The sequence below is a fragment of the Metarhizium robertsii genome (genome assembly GCF_000187425.2).
Source record: "Metarhizium robertsii ARSEF 23 chromosome Unknown MAA_Scf_47, whole genome shotgun sequence".
Classification (NCBI taxonomy): domain Eukaryota; kingdom Fungi; phylum Ascomycota; class Sordariomycetes; order Hypocreales; family Clavicipitaceae; genus Metarhizium; species Metarhizium robertsii.
The window spans coordinates 1,815-20,463 of record NW_011942190.1 but is presented as its reverse complement, the minus strand read 5'-3'; the positions used below and the strand labels follow the sequence as shown (position 1 = coordinate 20,463).

The window sequence follows — 18,649 nt, the reverse complement described above, 5'->3', positions numbered from 1 at the left end:
ATATTAATAATATTATTATTAATAACCTAAGGATTATATTTATTTAAAATTAATAATTATATATAATATATAGCAGCAAATACCCACACGAAAAGAGAGGAAAACCAGGTAAACCGATTAATTAAATTACTTTAATTAGTAAAAGTTAAGACGGCTTGCCCGCCTCCGGAAATGGTGGTCTTGGCCCACCGCATCTGGTGGTTGCCCCATCGGGCAATTCTCGGCCCCTCCATCCCTCGCCGCCTTTGCGTGCCCATAAAACGGCGGCCCGTCCCACGTCTCCAGCCATGTACCCCTCAAGTCTCTCTTTCCTTCTCTCCCCACCACACCGACACGTCCTTCCATCAAACACCACTTTCGCATATCTCGAAGCGCGACTCTCGAAACAAGACAGCAATCATTGCTGCAACTACGCACAAGGCTAACATTTTGCGTCTTGCCGCCTATACCACGATACTTCTATCCGCTCGAAGCCTATCCACATCCTGTGGGCTGGCATGATGTTCGGTGCGCGACCAGCCCCACCCCACCACACTCTGAGGCGACGGTCGATCGAACAGACCAACATCACGCGAACGGAAGAGCAAGGCCGACTCGATACGATGGGATGCCCTCAGCTGAGTTCTGTTTAAAATTACTCAAATAGGCAAAAGGATTCCTACGCATTTTCTCGAATTTCCTCTGCAGGGAAGCCGAGACGGATACTCAGGAAGGCCGGCCTGCATGTCGTGTCTGCATCCTTTGTCACTTTCTTGGGTACTCTGATGTGGACTGCAGAATGGAGATGAAAGATTGTCAGCGTCATGCGACGGATACCCATGGAGACGCCGAAAGTACGACACGCCTGGAACACAGCCGGGGACATGGCCTCCAGTAACTGGGATCACATTGGTCTTGCGTGGTCTTGAGAGCGAGCAAAGTTCCATTCCAGTCAATCTGCCTCGCCATCAAACGCATGGTCACGCTGACCGATATCCAATTACGCAAGCGATGGGCCTGCTCCTTACCCAGTGGGGGGGCTTCGCACGGAGTCGGCGAGCAAATATAATATGCAGTTGCTTGGATGCAGGGAAGGCGATGACGACGCAGCACTGGTGGCGGAGAGGATGGGCTCACACTCGCTAGCCTGAGAGCATGAGACTTTGGCTATCCCGCTGCCGCATTTTGCCTCGGTTTGCGGCCAAAGGGCGCCAGCTTCTTGTCACGGCGACAGTGGTTTCTCAACCAAGCTGATGCCGAGGTAAAACGAGCCAACCTGGCAGCACCGAGTCCTCAGATAAGATTACACAGTGGCCTGGGTAGCGAGACGTGAGTTAAGGCACAAGCTCGCTGCCGACGAGCTGGCCGTTTCCCGTGGCTCAATTCATCCTGATGCATACTTCCTCAGACACATGAATAAGCTCTGGGGGCGCTGGGTTCCGGCCTCATGCATTGTCATTCGCATCTACAGCCCCTTGCATGCCGTATTTGCCTCACTTTGCAAATATCGTGCGCTCCGTTGGCGCCCGGGCAAGGTAATGTCATGTGGATTGGACCCGGACAGGAAGCACGAAACCTTGGGCGCGAGGCGCATACAAGTTGCCGCGTCAGAGACCTCATGTCACAGGCGGAGTTGCTCCATATCTGGATGGTTGCAATGCGTCCCTCTCGGCTCTGCCAGCATCTCATTACGCAATTGAGGGAGCATCGACGCGCACACCGCAAAAACGCACTGGCTTGGAGGCCCACTGTCCTATGACGAGACAAGGGTGATAATGGCGAGGCGATAGCCACATCGAAGGCGCGGTTTGTTACCATATCAGGATCAAATCGCGAATGCTCCGGACACACGGCAAGTCCGTAGCCACAACTTGTTTATCTTTGGCCTCCAACGCAGGAAGCGACATTTGAAGCGTTCTGGAGGCACAAATCGTCTCGGTAGGCAGGGTGACAGTTTCTGCGTCCGGACTCATCCTGAGACATACTCGACAGCCACCTTCATTGACAGGTCCCGGATCGTCTTGTGGCCCGCCGACCCGGGCAGGTAATTTCGAGATTGCTTCGTCAGCACTGATGCGAGTGTGACTCAATCGGGCCTTCTGTGGACAACAGTACTGGCTGCCTCCGTCTGGTTGCCTCCTTGCTCGCCAATTGTGAGGCGTTGAGTTATGTCCATTTTCAGGGGCCTGCAGGTTGCAGTCAGCCACGCCCAACGACTATGTGTTAGCTGATCACTTGTCCACACTTCGTTTGACGCGTGCAATCGGAGAGGACGATGTCTGCAGCTCCTCGAGGGTTACGAGGACTACGATGTTGGTCAAGTCGTCAGCTCAGCAAGATAGGACAGGGGTGATTCCAATGCGTATCTCTACGAGAGACCTGCGCGCCACGGTGGCCGGATCGTACCTCCTTGAGGAGATACAAAGGGCGATGCTGGAGGGGGTGAATGGCATGGATGCAATCTGGCGTACGGCTTTCTCCTGACGTAACTTGGCAATGTCGCTTCACGTCTTGCTGCTGGCGGCGTAACTAGCATTGCGAGTGGGGGAGGTTGCCGGTGGATAAAAGTCGAAGGCCTTCCCGCACCTCAGTGCCTCGCTCTTTTCATTTAACCTTCCATTTCAACTTATCAACTACCCAGACACTCTTGTGCTATGGCTGCTCCCCTACAGTTCAAAGCTTACGATCCTGCGTGTCGAAAACCACGCAAGCCAAAGCGAATAGCTTCTGCTGCGCCCAGAAAGCATCATGGGGATAATGCGGAAACTCGGCATGATGGCCAGGCGTCTCAGTCCGTCGCGGAGGGCTACTTGGAGATGAACAGTATGTTGCGAAAGGAGATACATTGAGAATCTCTTGGGTCCCTGCTGACACACCGGAGACCAGGAAGATGTGATGACCGTCGATCTGACCGACCTCGATGTGTGCGACGACCTAGAGTCTGTCCGGCAGCTCGTGGAAACATGCATGGCATCTACCTTGTGTGGCAATGAAGTCCGAGGACATGCGAGTACTTCATTGAGCCCGGCGCCTCAACTTAACCTGTCGACTGAGACACCGGAGACCAACCCAGGCGATATCCAGAATCAAGGTAAACCACTCCTGATACGTTTGTCCAGGAGGGGAGGCTAACAACCAACACCCAGACTCTGTACTTATGGCGGAAGCCAACCCGCAAACACGGGTCGACGGAATTGCTCCGACAATCCCGGCCTCTCTGAGAGCGGCGATGGACCTTACCGTGAATGGTGCCAATGATGTGGCACTGGCGGCGATGCGCCAGCCCAGAGCTGCTACCACCACGCAATTGCCAGACCTTTCAAGGCTCAGTGCTCACCAGCGTGGGAGCGTCACCTCTATCTCCTCGCCCGCTTTGAGCATATCTCCCTCCACACGTGAGGATACTGGAAGTCAATCTCTGGAGAGTCTATTCAATGATGAGACGGGTTTTCAACGTTGGCTAGATGCGGAACAACGGCAAGATTCTGCACCAAGCTCCAAGCGATTGAATCGACCACTTGACGACAGCGGGTATGACAGCAGTTCTGAGGACCAACGGGAAGCGAAGCGACCAAAACTATCTTCTACTGCTGAATGCGGCACCTTGCTGCGCGAGCCAGATGTTTGCGAGAGTGCCTTGGCGCCCGACGATACGGTTACTGCTCACCATGCCTCTCGTCGATTGCTACCAACTCGGCACATCGAGGGCAACCCCATCAGCCCCTCTGCAGGCACTCGCTCAGGAGCGGCCGCTTGTTTGCCAAGCCGCACTGCTGTGAAATTCGCTACTCGTGGAGATGTCACGACAAGTCAATCTCACATTGACTCACTCAGGCCGCCACCGCCCATGGCGCTACCAGCAGGGTTCAGGGGAGGGCAAGAGATAGATCAAAGTGGGCAATGCAACTTATGCGCAATCTTCCGCGCAGCCCTCTTCGAAACGCTTTCTTTGCTACACCACCCATCGCACACGGCCGTTTCGAACACCCAACGGCACGCCCAGCCCAGGAGCATCGTCTCGAAGCGGCGCTATAGCCTGCGCAAACGACCTACGCCCCTTGAGAATGGTTGCGAGGACTCGGATGACAATCCTGTTAGTTACATGGACAAGCACTGCAACGGGAGTGATGATGGTGGCATCGTTAGTGATGAAAACGAAGACGATGACTCCCTGAGCGATACGGACAAAAGTAGGAACGTGTCTGTTAAGCGCCGTCGGTGGTCTGACCTTGAAGAAAGTCGACTAAGAGCAGGGAAGAGGGAGAACAAGTCGGAATCGTGGATCGCTTCCAAACTAGACAGAACGGTATCGGCAGTCAAACAGCAGTGGCGCAAAATGAGCGAAGACAAGAGCTAGTATTGATTTTAACAATGTCAACTTCATCGATTCTAAAACGACCACCCGATCACGCAAGGCACACTTGACGCCAGATAGGTAGCAGCTTCGCATGCGGCACCCACCCCTCCCAGCCATTTGGTGATCATATAGAACCAACCTCACCATCTTCTTTCCCTCACCTAAGTCTGCCACCTTAGCCATCTTGGCGCTGTCATTGCCCTTAGAGTTCATGCTCTTCCAAAAATAACGCACATCGTCGTAAATTCCCTAACGGGACTCAAACACCACTCAGTCGTAGGCGAGTATTGGCGAGCCAGGCCCCTTTAGCAGGTTGCAACCGGAGGCCGCTAATGCTCTGCCAGACCAAATATATCTCAAATGGCAAATTGTCCGAGATCGGGGTGAGACCTGCTGACACGCTGGCTCGGCGGTGTCTTCGGCCAACATACCCAGCACCCCCCGTGCGGAACAAGACCAAGCACGCGGAGTATAAGGCTAACCGACGGCGCACAGCCCCAAACGCTTGACCGAACGAAGCGAACAGGGTTAAACTGCAGGAAAGTGTACTCTCAGCCCTCCAAGTTCCTAGCGGAACAAAGCAGCTGTGGACATCGTGCTGAGCAGTCCTCGGGTATATAAGGCTCCTGGTTTCCCAACGCTCTCAATGATACTCCGACGACACAATTTATGGTGAGTTCCTCTTGACAGGGTCAAGCATAGTGAAGCTTGACGAGAAAAAAATCTCTGACTTATGGCAGACTCTGATAAGACACTTACTTTCTCGTCTCCAACTGACCGCATCGGACGCTTGGCCGAGTTTGTTGATGATGCAGACTTAGAATCTAGCGAAAAGTATAGTCAAACCTCACAAACGAGGGAGGAAGAGTACTTGGAGATATTGGAATACATTATTGCAGCGTTGGGGGATCTACGCCTCATGTTGAAGGATGACTCTAGGGCACGAAAGTCTACTCTCCATGTCCAAACCTCAACAGCCGCAGATTAAAGTGGTGAATCCTCAGAAAAAGCTAGATATTGCTTAGATTAAGTTACATAGTACAAACAAAGCCCTAAAATGCTGTGCAGTTGGCAAACCATTTATTTCGCTCGGCATTGCCCTGATCTATCGTGTGCTCATACATTCTGGCCAATTCTCTTTCTACTGCCCTACAAATATAGATGGCATGATTGTATTTGCTTATTTTCTCCCGGAGAAGAGCGAGTTTTACGTTGAGGGATTCTTTTTCTGACTGTAAAGCTTCTAAGGACAGACGATGAAGCAAGTTGTCTAGTTCGAAAGTGTCTGAGTATACGCTGGACGTCGGTCTAGGGTCCATCATAGAGGACGCAAATTATCGGGAAGTGTTATGTCAAATGAAAGCACATTTTTTAGGCATGGTGTATTTAGATAAATATACCCAGAGGCCGCAACCATCGCGGCTATAATTAACATTCAGGATTTTGAGGGCGTTACTAGAGTCTTCGGGTCAATAAACTGAAATGGAGACCTGATGTATTACGTCCGAAAACGGCTTATGTCTGCCGATCGTAGGAGAGTAAGCCAAAACAAGCAACATGGTTACATTGTCCTTAATAAATATACTGCATGGCCTCATCTTGTAAGCATCTTCTCTATGCAGCTTGGCACGGCCATGCAGTGAGACCATGTCAATTAAGCCCCATCGAAGCGAGTACAGAGTTATAATTGATCTTACTGGTGACGAGCAGTCCTGCTATTTCTGCCGAAATACTCTGACTCCAGGACCAAAATACAGAGTCTATGGATGTGTATGCGATGGCTCTGTCATTGACCAAGCTTCTCTGACTCCGATAGTTACTCTGCGACAAATGTACTTCCATCGTACACTTTCTGAAATCCCATGAGTGGGAAAACTGCGCGTATTGCAAGGCTAGCGGGGAAGACTTTACTGTAGTGCAGGAGATGCTGGGTAGCACGGTACGTTTGTTGGCAAGCAAGAACCTAAATTATGTGCTAATGGATTTTTACGAAGCAACTCTACGTTAAGCAATACTATTGGAATACTTGTCCTATTTGTTATGAGGCAGACGATCTGTTGTATACGCCCTGTGGTTGGTTTACTAGCCCTTGCGAATTTGCGTCTTTTAGGTAACGATCTCCAGGCCATGCTTTCTGTAAAACTTGCTGGGACGTCTGCCAGCTGCCCCAAATAGGGGGCGACCGCCCCACTTCACGCTGTCCCATGTGTCGGGCGCCGATTTTAGCTCCTCCAACTTCAGCAATGTCTCGTTCCATCGGCCGAGAGATCATAATTCTTGACCCGTAGGAAGTGGCCATGGATGGAATAGCCCTGCAAAAACAGCCTCAAGGTTCCATTGCTCCCCCACCGCATCTGAAGGAGCAGTTCCCGTTCTGTCCGCCCTTTGGAACCCCTGCGAACAGCTTGGTCGTTATGCCTCAACTGGGGAAGGGCAGAACAGTTTGTTGGACTCCAGAGAGGCAAATGAGGTAGCCCGTCGTGGATGTATATATTAATGCCAACCCATGGGTATGTCTAACATGTACCCAAAATTTACTTCATATATATTAATGCATATGATCTTCTTCCAAAGAAATATAAATACAGTCTGGTTCTCCACGCCGTACCTGTCGCAATTAGATCAAGCGGAGCATTGTTTTGGTATCAACTCACTTGTACCATGTCTGCCCAGCAAACCGAAATTACTTCCGAGCACACCCCGACATGCGGCAGAGTCATATCTCACGACAAAATCTCCTCCATTTCCATAGTACGTCACCTTTGCGGCCTGTACAAGGCCCAGGGAAGATATGATGAGGCTGAAGAAGTTCTCGGTGGGACAATGGACGATTTCATACCCGCGCTACGACAGGATAGCGAGTCAGCCATAACTATAGTGCGCGACCTGGTGGATCTCTTTCGCGATCAGGGCAAATTCAACAGAGCGAAAGAGATCTACCAGCAGGCAGTCAGCGGCTTGGAGAAGACGTTTGGGCGCCAACATTTCACGACCCTATCCATGGTTTTCGAGTTTGGGTCTTTTCTCCGAAAAAACAGCCAACTGCAAGAGGCAGAAGAAGTCTACGTACAGTCCCTAACGGGTATCGCCGCCGGCACCAAGAACCCAACTCTTTCTGTGCTGTGCATCCTCAATGAGCTTGGGGTTGTCTACGCTAAACAGCGCAAGCTCAACCAGGCTGTTGAAATATATAGACACGCCGTTCAGGGTTACGTCAAGGTCGTTGGAAGTGACCATTTATCGACTACAACCGCAGTGCTCAATCTTGGGGCTGTTTACAAGGACCAAGGAAAGCTGAAGGATGCAGCCAGGATGCTGAACTGGGGCCTTTCGGGCCTCGAGAAAGCGCATGGCATTGCTAATAAAAGGACTATAGAGACAGCAAAACAGCTCACCGCACTTTACATGAGAGAACGCAACTTAGGAGAGGCTCAAAGAGTATGCGCGAAGGCTTTAAACGGCTCTGAGACGACTCTTGGTAAATGTCATGAAGGAACCCTTGCTGCGGTTCTGGACATGGGAATCATACATAGAGACCAGGGCCAATTCAAAGAGTCCGAACAGATGCTTCAACGGGCCTTTGACGGGTACCAACAGACTAACCATAATCTGCTTCCCCTGGTTCTGAACGCCCTAGGCACTGTCCACGCCCTTCAAGGCGATTATGACAAAGCTGACGAGGAGTACGATTGGGCAACTGAGTGTCTAAACAAGAAGGAGGAGCGGGATGAGCTCCTAAATCTTATCGTGACGTACAATAAGGGAAATGTACTTCAAGCTCACGGAAGGCTAGAAGAAGCGGAGAAACACTGCGAAAAAGCACTTGAGGGTTTCCAAAACTTGGCTGGCCACAGGCACTTGACAACAATGGCAGCAGTACTAAAACTTGGGGCAATTTATCAGGAGCAAGGCAAATTTAAAGAGGTTGAAGACTTGTACCGAACAGCGCTCAGGAGTCAAGAGGAGGTCTCCAAAAAGCTTTCGAAGGATGATGACAATGACGCTGCCCTTTACTTTCAACGAATGTCTATAGTGTATTGATATGTTTCTCGTTAGATGTGTGAGCAACTAGACATAACTTTTCATATCAACAAATAGAGACAAACTTTTATGGTGCTTATAATTCATTAGAGGATGTTTCAATAAATGTATTCTCCATTTAATATGTGCTGACGTCGTGCCGCTACACACAATGCGTTGTCTGCTATTAATCTAATTACCACTGAGAATATCCTAAATTGGTAGCTCCAAAGATTCCGTGTCTTCCGAATAGCCCCTTATACCGCTTTGAAGTTTACTTAGGCCTATTAGTATAGAGTGACGGGTTCGTTACGTGGCAGAACACAACATCCTTTGCGCCAGGTCTAAAACCTGGATGCAGTGGTACGCTGTCAGACGACGTCTCGACTAAGGTCGGAGTAAGAGCCTGTGGAAGCTTCTTGTGGCCCCAATCTGTACATTTGGACAGAATATTTGTGACAGAGGTCGGTTTATTCTGCGTGTTTGTCATTTTCGACGTGTTGGCTGGATTGCTAGGGTATTCGATCGTTGCCTCTCTGTATGCGGGCTACTCCTTGCATATGAACATAACGAAGAGACGAATGAATGAAAATGTAGCGTCGCAAAGAGAACGTCACTATTAATATCTGTACGGTAGTGTCTAGCTTGCAAACTACCGAGTTAAGTTTGAGACGGCCTTTATCAATTAGAAAGGGCCAGAATGTACCCCAAATTGTATAGTGCAGAAACTGGACTACCAGGACTCATGGGCTTGAATGAAACAAAGGCTGAACTTCAGATTGTAATGTGCCTTAGGTTTGGGACTTCCCCCACCGGCCGCAATAAAGAAAGAAAAAATGAATGAATAAATTATTAATACAGTATAGCTCAGCTCATAGTACAAAGTATGTCGGTGCGGCCGGTGCAGGCTATTGTGTGCTCGGCTTGGAGTGGTTGATATACGTAAAGCAAGCCTTGGAACATTTGTTCTCCTCCACCATTGCCTGTACAAAAATAGTGAATATATAAGTCAACTGGAAGTTTCGTGATACTACTCACAGCGTTCCCAGACTCCAAATATGAGGTCAGTGCAATTTGGACTTATTCGCTGTGGACCAAACGAGTTGTCTATCCATCGCACTGCGAAATAGTGAAAATCAAAGGACGATACCCTGAGGGAAACTGCGATACTGTCATTACTACTTTGCAGTATGGGTAACTTTTCAACCAATTTTTTACAAGCCCAGCGTGAGTATATCAATACTTCCATCTTATCTTTTGCTACCCTATCCGGCCTCGCATAGCATATTGAAGAAGTCGATGCTGAGAATGTTGCAGCTGCTGTGGTGCTGAAGCTTAAGTTTCTTGGGGTCGTAATGGTCTCCGTAATTGTAGAGGTCGTTGCGATCGGATAACTTGCTACAGTCTTGATTTCTGCTTTACAAGACGTAGCTGTATTCGAAGGCAGCACACTGCCATATTCACTGGGCTTACCACACGCTGTGTTACGCAACAGTAGCCTCGGGACACAGCTCTCAGTCGTAACCCATGTAGCAGGGGGTGTGACCATTGTTTTATACGGAACTGTATACTCTTGCCCTGACGTAATATACCAATCCATGGTCCTAGTGGGATTTAGGTTCTGAATATCAGTGGTGTTGATACCAAGGGCGACGGCAGCTTTCCATACTGTGTCACAATCCTTGACCATCCATATTCCAAATTGAGGGTTGAGGTTGCATCCCACAACTAGCGGAGTCAGAAGCAGTAATATTGCACGTAAAATCATACCAGTATTTTATTAGTACTAGCTAGGAGCTGGTACTGTAATTTTCCAAAAGAAACAGGTCCAAGCTGCGCTATATACATGTCTTGGAGCCATTTCTGGCCCTTACCTGTTCCACAGTTCATAACAGCCGGATAGAGCGCCTAGGTATTGCACGATCAGATGAATTACTTAATTTGAAGCAAAGAGTTTCTGTTTTATCTCTAGAACGCAAAGCTTTATTACTCATCAACACTTAGCATTTGGGCAATTATGTTGCGTCATCGGGATAACTTAAGTCTATCTCAGCACAAGATAACTACTTGGTGCAATACCTTCCTCCCCTGACGCTTTCTTCACCGGCCACCACGACCCACCAATATTAGATACACTCAGAATCTCTCCTCTAACAAAAGATATCTCTCTTGGATCCTTGGGGTTGCCATCGTAAGTGTACAAGGCCGTCGCCCTGTACGGCCATCCTGGACGGTTTTGCGGCGGGCTCACTGATGACTTCGTTCTCTTCTCTGTTCTTATTGAAGAGGTGGTGTCAGAGAGAGAATCCATAGGTCGTCGCGGTTTACAGGACTGGGTTGACCCAAAGTATAACAACCATATGATCTACCAATTATTAGTGCAAAGCCAAGTAGAAAGCAGGGAGATGATACGAGCCATAACCATGGAAAGCACTATGAACCCTACAGTGGCAGCAACTCTAGCACCACTAGGGGAATAGGCTAACGAATTTACGGAAGATGTGACTAGTACTATTCCAGCCCCGAGATACCCAGCAACCGCGACTTGATATCTCGGAAGCCCATTGGTTCCTGTTAAATAAAAAATTCCAGCAATCAGGAAAAAACTGTAAACAATCGACCACCATGCGAATGGGGGAAATCGGTTTGTCGTGTCAGCTTGTATTTGACAAAAGACACATGAGATCGCCGTGACGACCCAAGAAAGCTTTCTTATGTTAGCCCAGCTCAAACCAAATAATCGTTGCCCCTGTCATGTACAATTGACACAGATAGCGTAGCCAGGTCAAATGGCTTAGCGAGAATGTTACTTAAACAAAACATGTTATTCGTATAGTATATTCTTTCCTCCCAGTCTCGTTGCGAAGAAGCGTGACCGGATGACAATGTTCACTGCAGTCCAAACCGTAATTGCAACCATTCGGACAATGACTTTGATGAAGGCGCTGATGGTGACACGACACACATGAGAGTTGTATAATGCAAATTTCTCCAACAGCTATGGACTTAACCATTTGTTCTTCAGCTCCCAGGTAAAAAATGGCCGAACCCAACGCGGTCGGATGTGACTTACACTGACAAAGCGGCTTGTACGGAGCCATTTTCGGACTATGAGGAAAGGTTTCTCCCATCGATCTCAAGGCTTGCCAGTTTGGCCCTACTGCTGTCCCCTAGAAAAACAGTCTCACTGGCCATCCATCTCTTCACAACCTCTCCTAAATATTTAGACAAGCCCGGATATTTACAACCTACACATGTCATAGAATTGACGTAACCCATATAATTTACAGGCGACAGGAAAAGTGTTTATGATAAACAAATTAAAGTGTGAGAGTTGCAGTCATTGGAGGCGGCCCTTCTGCAATCCGACTCTGGGTCTGACACTATGCAGAATCCCCTGTGGTGACATTTAAGCGACCATCCCAACAGTCGGCTGAACACCTTTAGTTCCCGTTCAGTTCTTCTGCTTTGACCCAATTGTGTCAGTCCCTGCAACTGCTCTGCCTACTCATAATACTGTCCTAGACATTAAAGCACCGCCGTAAGGTCATTCCGCGGCATCTACATGTCGGAAAGTTATTTGGACTTTCAACTCTGCAACGCAATCTCAAGTCATGTTATAAAAATAGGAGTAGTTCAAAACATCATTTTTGTCCTTCATTTTCAGGTTATTGCCTGATGTATTTCCAATGTTCTTGTTTGGAGCTGCCTAAGATATTGAGTAGTCCCTTCGCGAAGCGTGCCTCTACCGTTATGCGTTTCGAATAGTGCCAGAAAGTTACGGACGCTTTTGTCGTGTTCGATTAGATTATTATCAACCGTGTCCTTGCGCATGGACCCATTGGGATATCTCCTGCCAAAGTCGTATTGAACGACCGTGTTGCTGATAACCACGTCTCTTCGCAAAATCACGTCCTAGAGTTGACGGGGCAGGCCGCCACAGATTCCAGCCAGAAGAACTAGCATTCGGGCTCCATAACTCGATCGCGCGCTAGCCGCCGCAGCAGTTGCGTCGGTCTTGCCCATGCGAGACAAGCTAGCTAGGCGGCGCAACTGAATATCCATGGGCATTTGCCGTGGCCGAGCAGGCTCTAGTTGAGCCAATATGTGTTCAAACCACAGCCTCACCTGATGCAGTGGCCGCAGATTTGTCGGCCCGCGTCCTGCATGAAACCTAGTGCGTGAACATTAGCACCACACTGTCACGTTCTTTTCACTTCTCATATTCGCGGGGGTAAAAAGAGTGGCGTTTTGGGGTATAGTGTTGTTCGCTCTCGGACTGCCGCCTGGTTAGTTTGGCGGAGTATATTGCAAAAGAGGTCGAAGTAATACTTTTTACACAAATTTCAGGCGCAAGCCCAGCAACGAGGTAGTATATTGTGGTAAGAAGAGGCTTAATCAGAATCACATCTTGCGGGAAAGTGCAAGAATACTGTTGTTGCCAGTAGCTAAGAGGCAAATGCAGTTCTAGGAACATCGCGCCACCACTCATTCATCTCAAAGTGGAAGTGGCTGCATGACACGTCGAGCTAGGTGCTGTTGATCCCGGCCTGGGTAGAACTGCATTATTCAAGTTCGCTGGAGCTAATTGCTGCTCTTCTTTTCTCCCAGCGATCCCGACTTCTAACTGCATGACGAATGAAATTATACTGGCAAAGTCATACCCGACACTCACCTACCTTTGTCACCCCTCTCCTCTTGGAACTCCGCGATAACGCCATGGCTCACCAGTTAAGAGCAAGATAAAGCCCTCACTGAGTACCTCCCTCGCCTGACTTACAGCCGATTTGGAGATAACGAATCTCAGCGCTCCGACCACCTAGAACCCAGCCATCAAGCTATCCCACGCCCCCCTGTGAGCGTTGCCCGTTCCCAGCAACGACGTAGAATACCAGCAGCCAAAGCTGGTTGGTTACTGGCACCTATTGCGTGGAAAGTTGTAGGTGCTAGTAGCGAATATCTGAAAGTTAGTGGTAACCTTGTCCTCATTGGATGGTCCAAAAGGTGCCGCCTTGCTTATAATGGCAGATGGGCATTGTCTTTCAAATGGACGAAGCCATAACGAAGTTTGTCAATTCTGCGCTACACCAGGTTGGAGTGTCAAAACATGGGAAAACGTTTCGTAGCTGTGGCGAATATGTATATCATTATTGGTAGGACGTTATCACCATCAGACTAGATGAACGGCTTGGGTACAGCTTAGGGTCATACATGGACCGATTATGTAGGCCGAGTGGAGAGCTACTACGGTTTGATGCAAAAGCTTACCTGTTTAGTTGGAGGCCAGGAGTACGTTCCCCTTTGACCCTTCAAATGATGGATAGCCATGTGAAGCCCTTACTCCGCCTCGTGATGGCGGCATTCTGCGACAGAAGATCGCGCCTGATCCCAAACGTTCCTTATAGCATCAGTCCGCACCGGCACCTTTGCCAAGACCAACTCGCAAATTTGCGTCCATGGAGTCAAATGACTGGATTGCAAGTGCAAAACCGTACCACGACGTTGAATGCTCCCCAAAATGTGTTTCGGCGTTATGCTAAAACATGGCGTAAATCTCTACGTCGACCAAGGAGGGTTTAGCATTGGAACTCGAATCAACAGTAAGAGGAGGACTAGACATCGTAGTTACCGATCTCAGTTCCGCCTACCATACTTATTTTACGTGATGGTATGTGCGGTATAAACCTTTTCATCTAGCAAATTCCGTCCGAGCCAAAGATAACTTTGAAAGCAGGTTAAGGTCTAGACAGTTCAATTTAAGGACTCATATACTATCATTGTAGCCCTTAACTAGCTGAAGCTTTGATAGTGTGATAAATTGAAGTAGGCTAGCTTCGATTTTAAGGAACTCCAAACCGTGGGCCGAGAAAGATGGCCCCCCTCCGTGTGAACGCCGTCGAGTTATTCGTACTCAGCAAGTATTATGCTCTGGTTGGGTGTAAACGAGGTATGAAGGCCTAATATCATGCAAACTGTGAGATTCTAAGACTCAGCCGCTTCGTGCTTTGCCATTTTATTTACGTTTGCTATGGAACAAATCCTTTGAGTACATGCAACCTCTTTTCCTCTTTAACGACAGTGACTGCCGTTTGAACACCATTGCTTTTGCCGCATCCTCACTAATAGCCACCCCAATACGATAGTTGGAGCCCTCCCAAATTCCGAACCCTCTGTATTTCAGTACGATAGGGATATCGCCCCCACCAGCACGTATGACGATTGCCGTATTTTTGTGGTTAGGTTCAGCATAGGAGCCTCCATGTCTGTATTGCTTACAGCGATGATTCCATAGATAGGTTCTTCCATCGACTAATAGTCCTGTTGCGACAAAGTTGGCGGCAGTTCTTGGGTAAGGAAAATCGCTGGTCGAGGCCACGCCGCGGTATTGGTTCTCATAACAACTCCTGTAATGGTAGTCTGTGTCGTCACAGTTGTCATCGTACCAGGATCCAAATTTCTCCTCGTCATCATCCTGGGTTAGGTCGACGACGCTGATTCCTCTCTCGATAACTCCGCCGCTCGCTGCGTGTCTTGCTGGTTCCGGATCCAATACATCCAACGAAGACTCCATTTCGTCCCCTGTTAAGTCAATAACCTCGATACTCTTTGTGGCTTGTTTATTGGGCGTTAATGGACTGCAAGATTTGGGGGTTTGCAGTTCTGGAGGCGTGAAATCCGACGAGTCTCGAATATCGGGTGTGGAATAAGGGGCTGAACCACAGCACGCAGAGTCCGCAGAGTCTGGGATATCGCATGGAGCATCCTTAATCATCTCGCTGCCAAAATGCTCACGGTCTATGGTATCGGAAGGGCCTTCGCAGAGTTGAGCCGCCGGGACGACCTGGTGAGGGAGGGCTTCCAAAGTATCTTCATCAAATAAGCTCATGTCGATAAAATCTGCGACCCCTGGCCAGCTGCACCCTTCTTCCTCAGACTCATCGCAAAAACAGTATTCCGTTATCTGAGGAGGGCTGGTATCACTTGGCCAAGCAAAAACAGCGGCCGAGTTGCTAGAGTTGATATGATTGGGTGGGAAAGGCTGGTGAACATCCCACAACGGTAAATCCTGAGGATGTAAGATAGACGGGTCGATGGTCTCATCATCATCCCTAACTCGCCATCCGCAAGATTCACCGTCATGGCGATAACTCAGCGTGGTGTTCGCGTGAGTGATGGACATCTCTGCGTTCAGTGTGAAGTGCGAGGCTCGCTGTTGCTCCCTGCTAGCAAGAAACCCAAGCTCCCAGAAAGCTGGTTGAGCCGATTCGTTCATTCTGTTCATGGTGGTGATGTAGGACGAAGACTTGACAAACTGAGAGAAGGGGGCAAGCTGGTCCTTTTATACATTGGCTGCCTTTGTGAAGCCGTGTCTTAGGTCAGCAGACACGGGGCCTAGGTCGTACTCCAGGTATTGTTAAGCTTGCTAATCGTAGTGATGATCGTAGATAGCCCTCGAAATGTTCGTATGTAATTAAAGGCCCGTGAGCTCCCCGCGTCGACGTTCCCTCCTCCCTTACGGCGGTATTGTGCGGATGTCGTCTGGTAGAAGAGACTGGGGTGTTTGATATCATCGGAAATTGATGCGGTGATAGCTAGCGAACAAGGCCTAGGTGATCCGTACATGGAAGCTTTTTCTATGAAAATAGGAGAGAGGATATAAATAGCACTGCAGTAATAGCCTGGGTGAGTAGCGCTGTATCGCCGCCTGGGCAAATAGAGAGTGGCGAAGTTTTCTACGAAGATGGCCCACCCATGTGAGAAGCTTGAAAAGCATCTGGAAGCCCTGTTCGAATATCATAATGATTGCGAAGCAACTTCAAAGCTGTAGGCTTAATGGTTCTGCGCAATAAGTTCTTCGCAAATTCACAAAAGGTAACAGCCACGTTGAATATGCAATGGTTATGTAGTATTGCTCTGATATTACATTGCTGGCTACTGCTCCAAGACATGAAGAGTAGCAATACAGTTTTTAATAAGGTCACGAGCTGGTTCCTTCCTCTCCCCCTCCGTATCCTAACCCCGTCTTTGCCCAGTTCCTTCTCATCTTTATACGTCACCTGCGATGTTGCTAGCACCCCCTCGTCCCCTGTGCGCTTCGTGTCCGCGGGATATTGAGAGAGGCGGCAGAGGTTCTGCGCAGCCCCATTTCTCTGAGCCTGACTGTTTTCTACTTCGTCATCATCACCCATAGGCAGGTTAGTCACCGCTGGCCCGCCGCTGTGAGAAGTCGATCATCAAATTCTGGGGGGCGGTGATCTCCCTCTGTCATCGAACAAGTCGAGGAGCAACTTTGGTCTTCCGTAGATACTGTCAGTTAAGATTCGTAACAGCTGTCCATTTCAGATTCCGTTCCAACCGAACGTTGTCCGCTTTTGTTTGATCCCAAGGCTCTTATCAGTCGGGGCATCTTGAAAAGCCTTCATGGCGATTGTTCAATAATAAGTAAAGGGATATCTTAAAGATTTGTTGTATCGGTAGGTGTGCAGGTTTGGAACTAGCTCCATACCTCTGCGAGAACACCAAAAATAGCCCTGTATTGACGCTTGAGAGAATGGTACGTATATGTGGTCAGTTTTGGCCACGATCTTCCCAGCAAGAGCATGAAAAATCGACCGAGTGTATTTACATATTAAACGTTGTTGTCCAAACAGTCCTATTCCCTCTTATTTTTTGTAACATTCCATTACTATATTAATATTACCTCATACTTAGTAACACATTTCTGTGAATATCACTTGCCCCGATTCGCCACAGGCCGCAGCAAGGGAGCCCATTTTACTACGTAGCACAGACACCTTTCTTTTGATTTTGGTGGTTATTTATAACTAAGTCTGCCTTACCTTCTCCAAATGAGGTGTAGAGCTCGTCATCGAGGAGGTACCAGCCAACCGTTTTGGACATGCAAATGACTCTAGGCTCTAGAACTTTGTGGAGGCACGTATCCAGCCAGTAAGCTACAGTAATTTAGCCCAGATACGTAATCAAATACGCGTCTATGCGTGTTCAAGTTTGTCACTACCGATGTCAGCCTATCCCGCTAGACCGTCATTCCGACCAACGTTACAGCAGTGAGCCAGAGGAGCAATCGGCTTGCCATCACCTGACAAGGAGAAGAAGTCGTCGATGCAGCATCTTGTGGATTTGAACGGTGTGCTTGACAGCCTGACGTAAGTGCCGCTCTGCTAAGCGTATAAATAGTCAGCCTCTTCCTCATTTACCCCTGAATCTCGCTCCGCTTTCGATATCTCGCTCCCCAACATACCGTTCAGGGAACCGCACCGTTCGATTTATGCGGCTATTTCGCCGGCGTGCAAAATCAGCAGTACGTATGACGCCTCGTAAAAGGCATAATCTAATCTTGCTACAGATCGAGCTACATCCCCAAGCATTAGCCCACGCCGTCTTCGCTGACATTGATCGCGGAAACCTCTGCGACAGACAAGTTAGATACCACAACACACCGCCAAAATGAACAATGTCATATATCAAAGGTCGCTGGATCAATTTCCTGCAGAAATTTGGCTCGGGATTCTCGATAACCTATCTGGCGAGGCGGTGCGAAATTTTCTGTACACCTGCAAAAAGTCTTTCAGTGATTTTTTATGGTACTTCGCCACGCGTGAGGCTAACAATGGTCTTATTCATGCCGCAAAGCACAAGGATAGGAATTTGCTTAGGAAAATTTTGTCAATTGACGAAGTTGACGTTAATATGGAAGATGAAGATGGTGAAACTGCACTTTGTTTTGCTGTAAAGTCATCAGACAAAGTCATGTTACGCGCCCTGATTGCGAGATCCAATATCAACACGCAAAAGCCACTTAGACATGCTATAATGCAACAGGAAGATGACATAGTGGAACTTATACTACAATCCGGAAATGTCAACCTCGATGCGACCCACTGCCTCCGCGAAACGATGCTATATGATGCTGTGTTATATGGGGGACCTATTATTGCTGATTTATTGGCTTCCCAAGCACGATCTTCGGATTTCGAAAAGGTCAATGAGGCCGATAGGACTCCATTACATTGGGCGATAAGATACGGGTATGACGAGGTAATGGACATATACTTCTCGACAAGAAAGGCACGATCTAACGAGCATATCCTGGAAAACGATCTATTATTATACGCGATAGAACGCCGAAAAGAGTTTGTTGCACTACAAATCTTGTATCATCGGGGCTTCCGACTTGCTACATATCCGCAAGGCGATGTTCTACTCCATCGCGCATTTCGAGAAGGCCTTGAACTGGTGGTTGCGGAGTTACAATTACAAACAACGGACGCC

General features: G+C 48.6%; 3 protein-coding genes across 3 annotated transcripts; 2 read left to right on the top strand and 1 right to left on the bottom strand.

Annotated features, from left to right (window-relative positions):
• Positions 1-2,633: 2,633 nt before the first annotated feature.
• On the top strand, positions 2,634-4,336 carry MAA_10491 (uncharacterized protein; the record flags this gene model as incomplete). The annotated part of the gene is made up of 3 exons (XM_007828489.1): positions 2,634-2,802; positions 2,861-3,070; positions 3,126-4,336. 3 exons carry the CDS (start codon positions 2,634-2,636, stop codon positions 4,334-4,336), a joined length of 1,590 nt encoding a protein of 529 aa, XP_007826680.1.
• Positions 4,337-6,997: 2,661 nt separating this feature from the next.
• MAA_10490 (TPR repeat protein) lies at positions 6,998-8,377 on the top strand (the record flags this gene model as incomplete). The annotated part of the gene is made up of 1 exon (XM_007828488.1): positions 6,998-8,377. The coding sequence occupies one exon, from the start codon at positions 6,998-7,000 to the stop codon at positions 8,375-8,377; it is 1,380 nt and encodes a 459-aa protein (XP_007826679.1).
• Positions 8,378-14,369: 5,992 nt separating this feature from the next.
• Positions 14,370-15,638, bottom strand: MAA_10489 (uncharacterized protein; the record flags this gene model as incomplete). Its single annotated transcript, XM_007828487.1, has 1 exon — positions 14,370-15,638. The coding sequence occupies one exon, from the start codon at positions 15,636-15,638 to the stop codon at positions 14,370-14,372; it is 1,269 nt and encodes a 422-aa protein (XP_007826678.1).
• Positions 15,639-18,649: the final 3,011 nt, after the last annotated feature.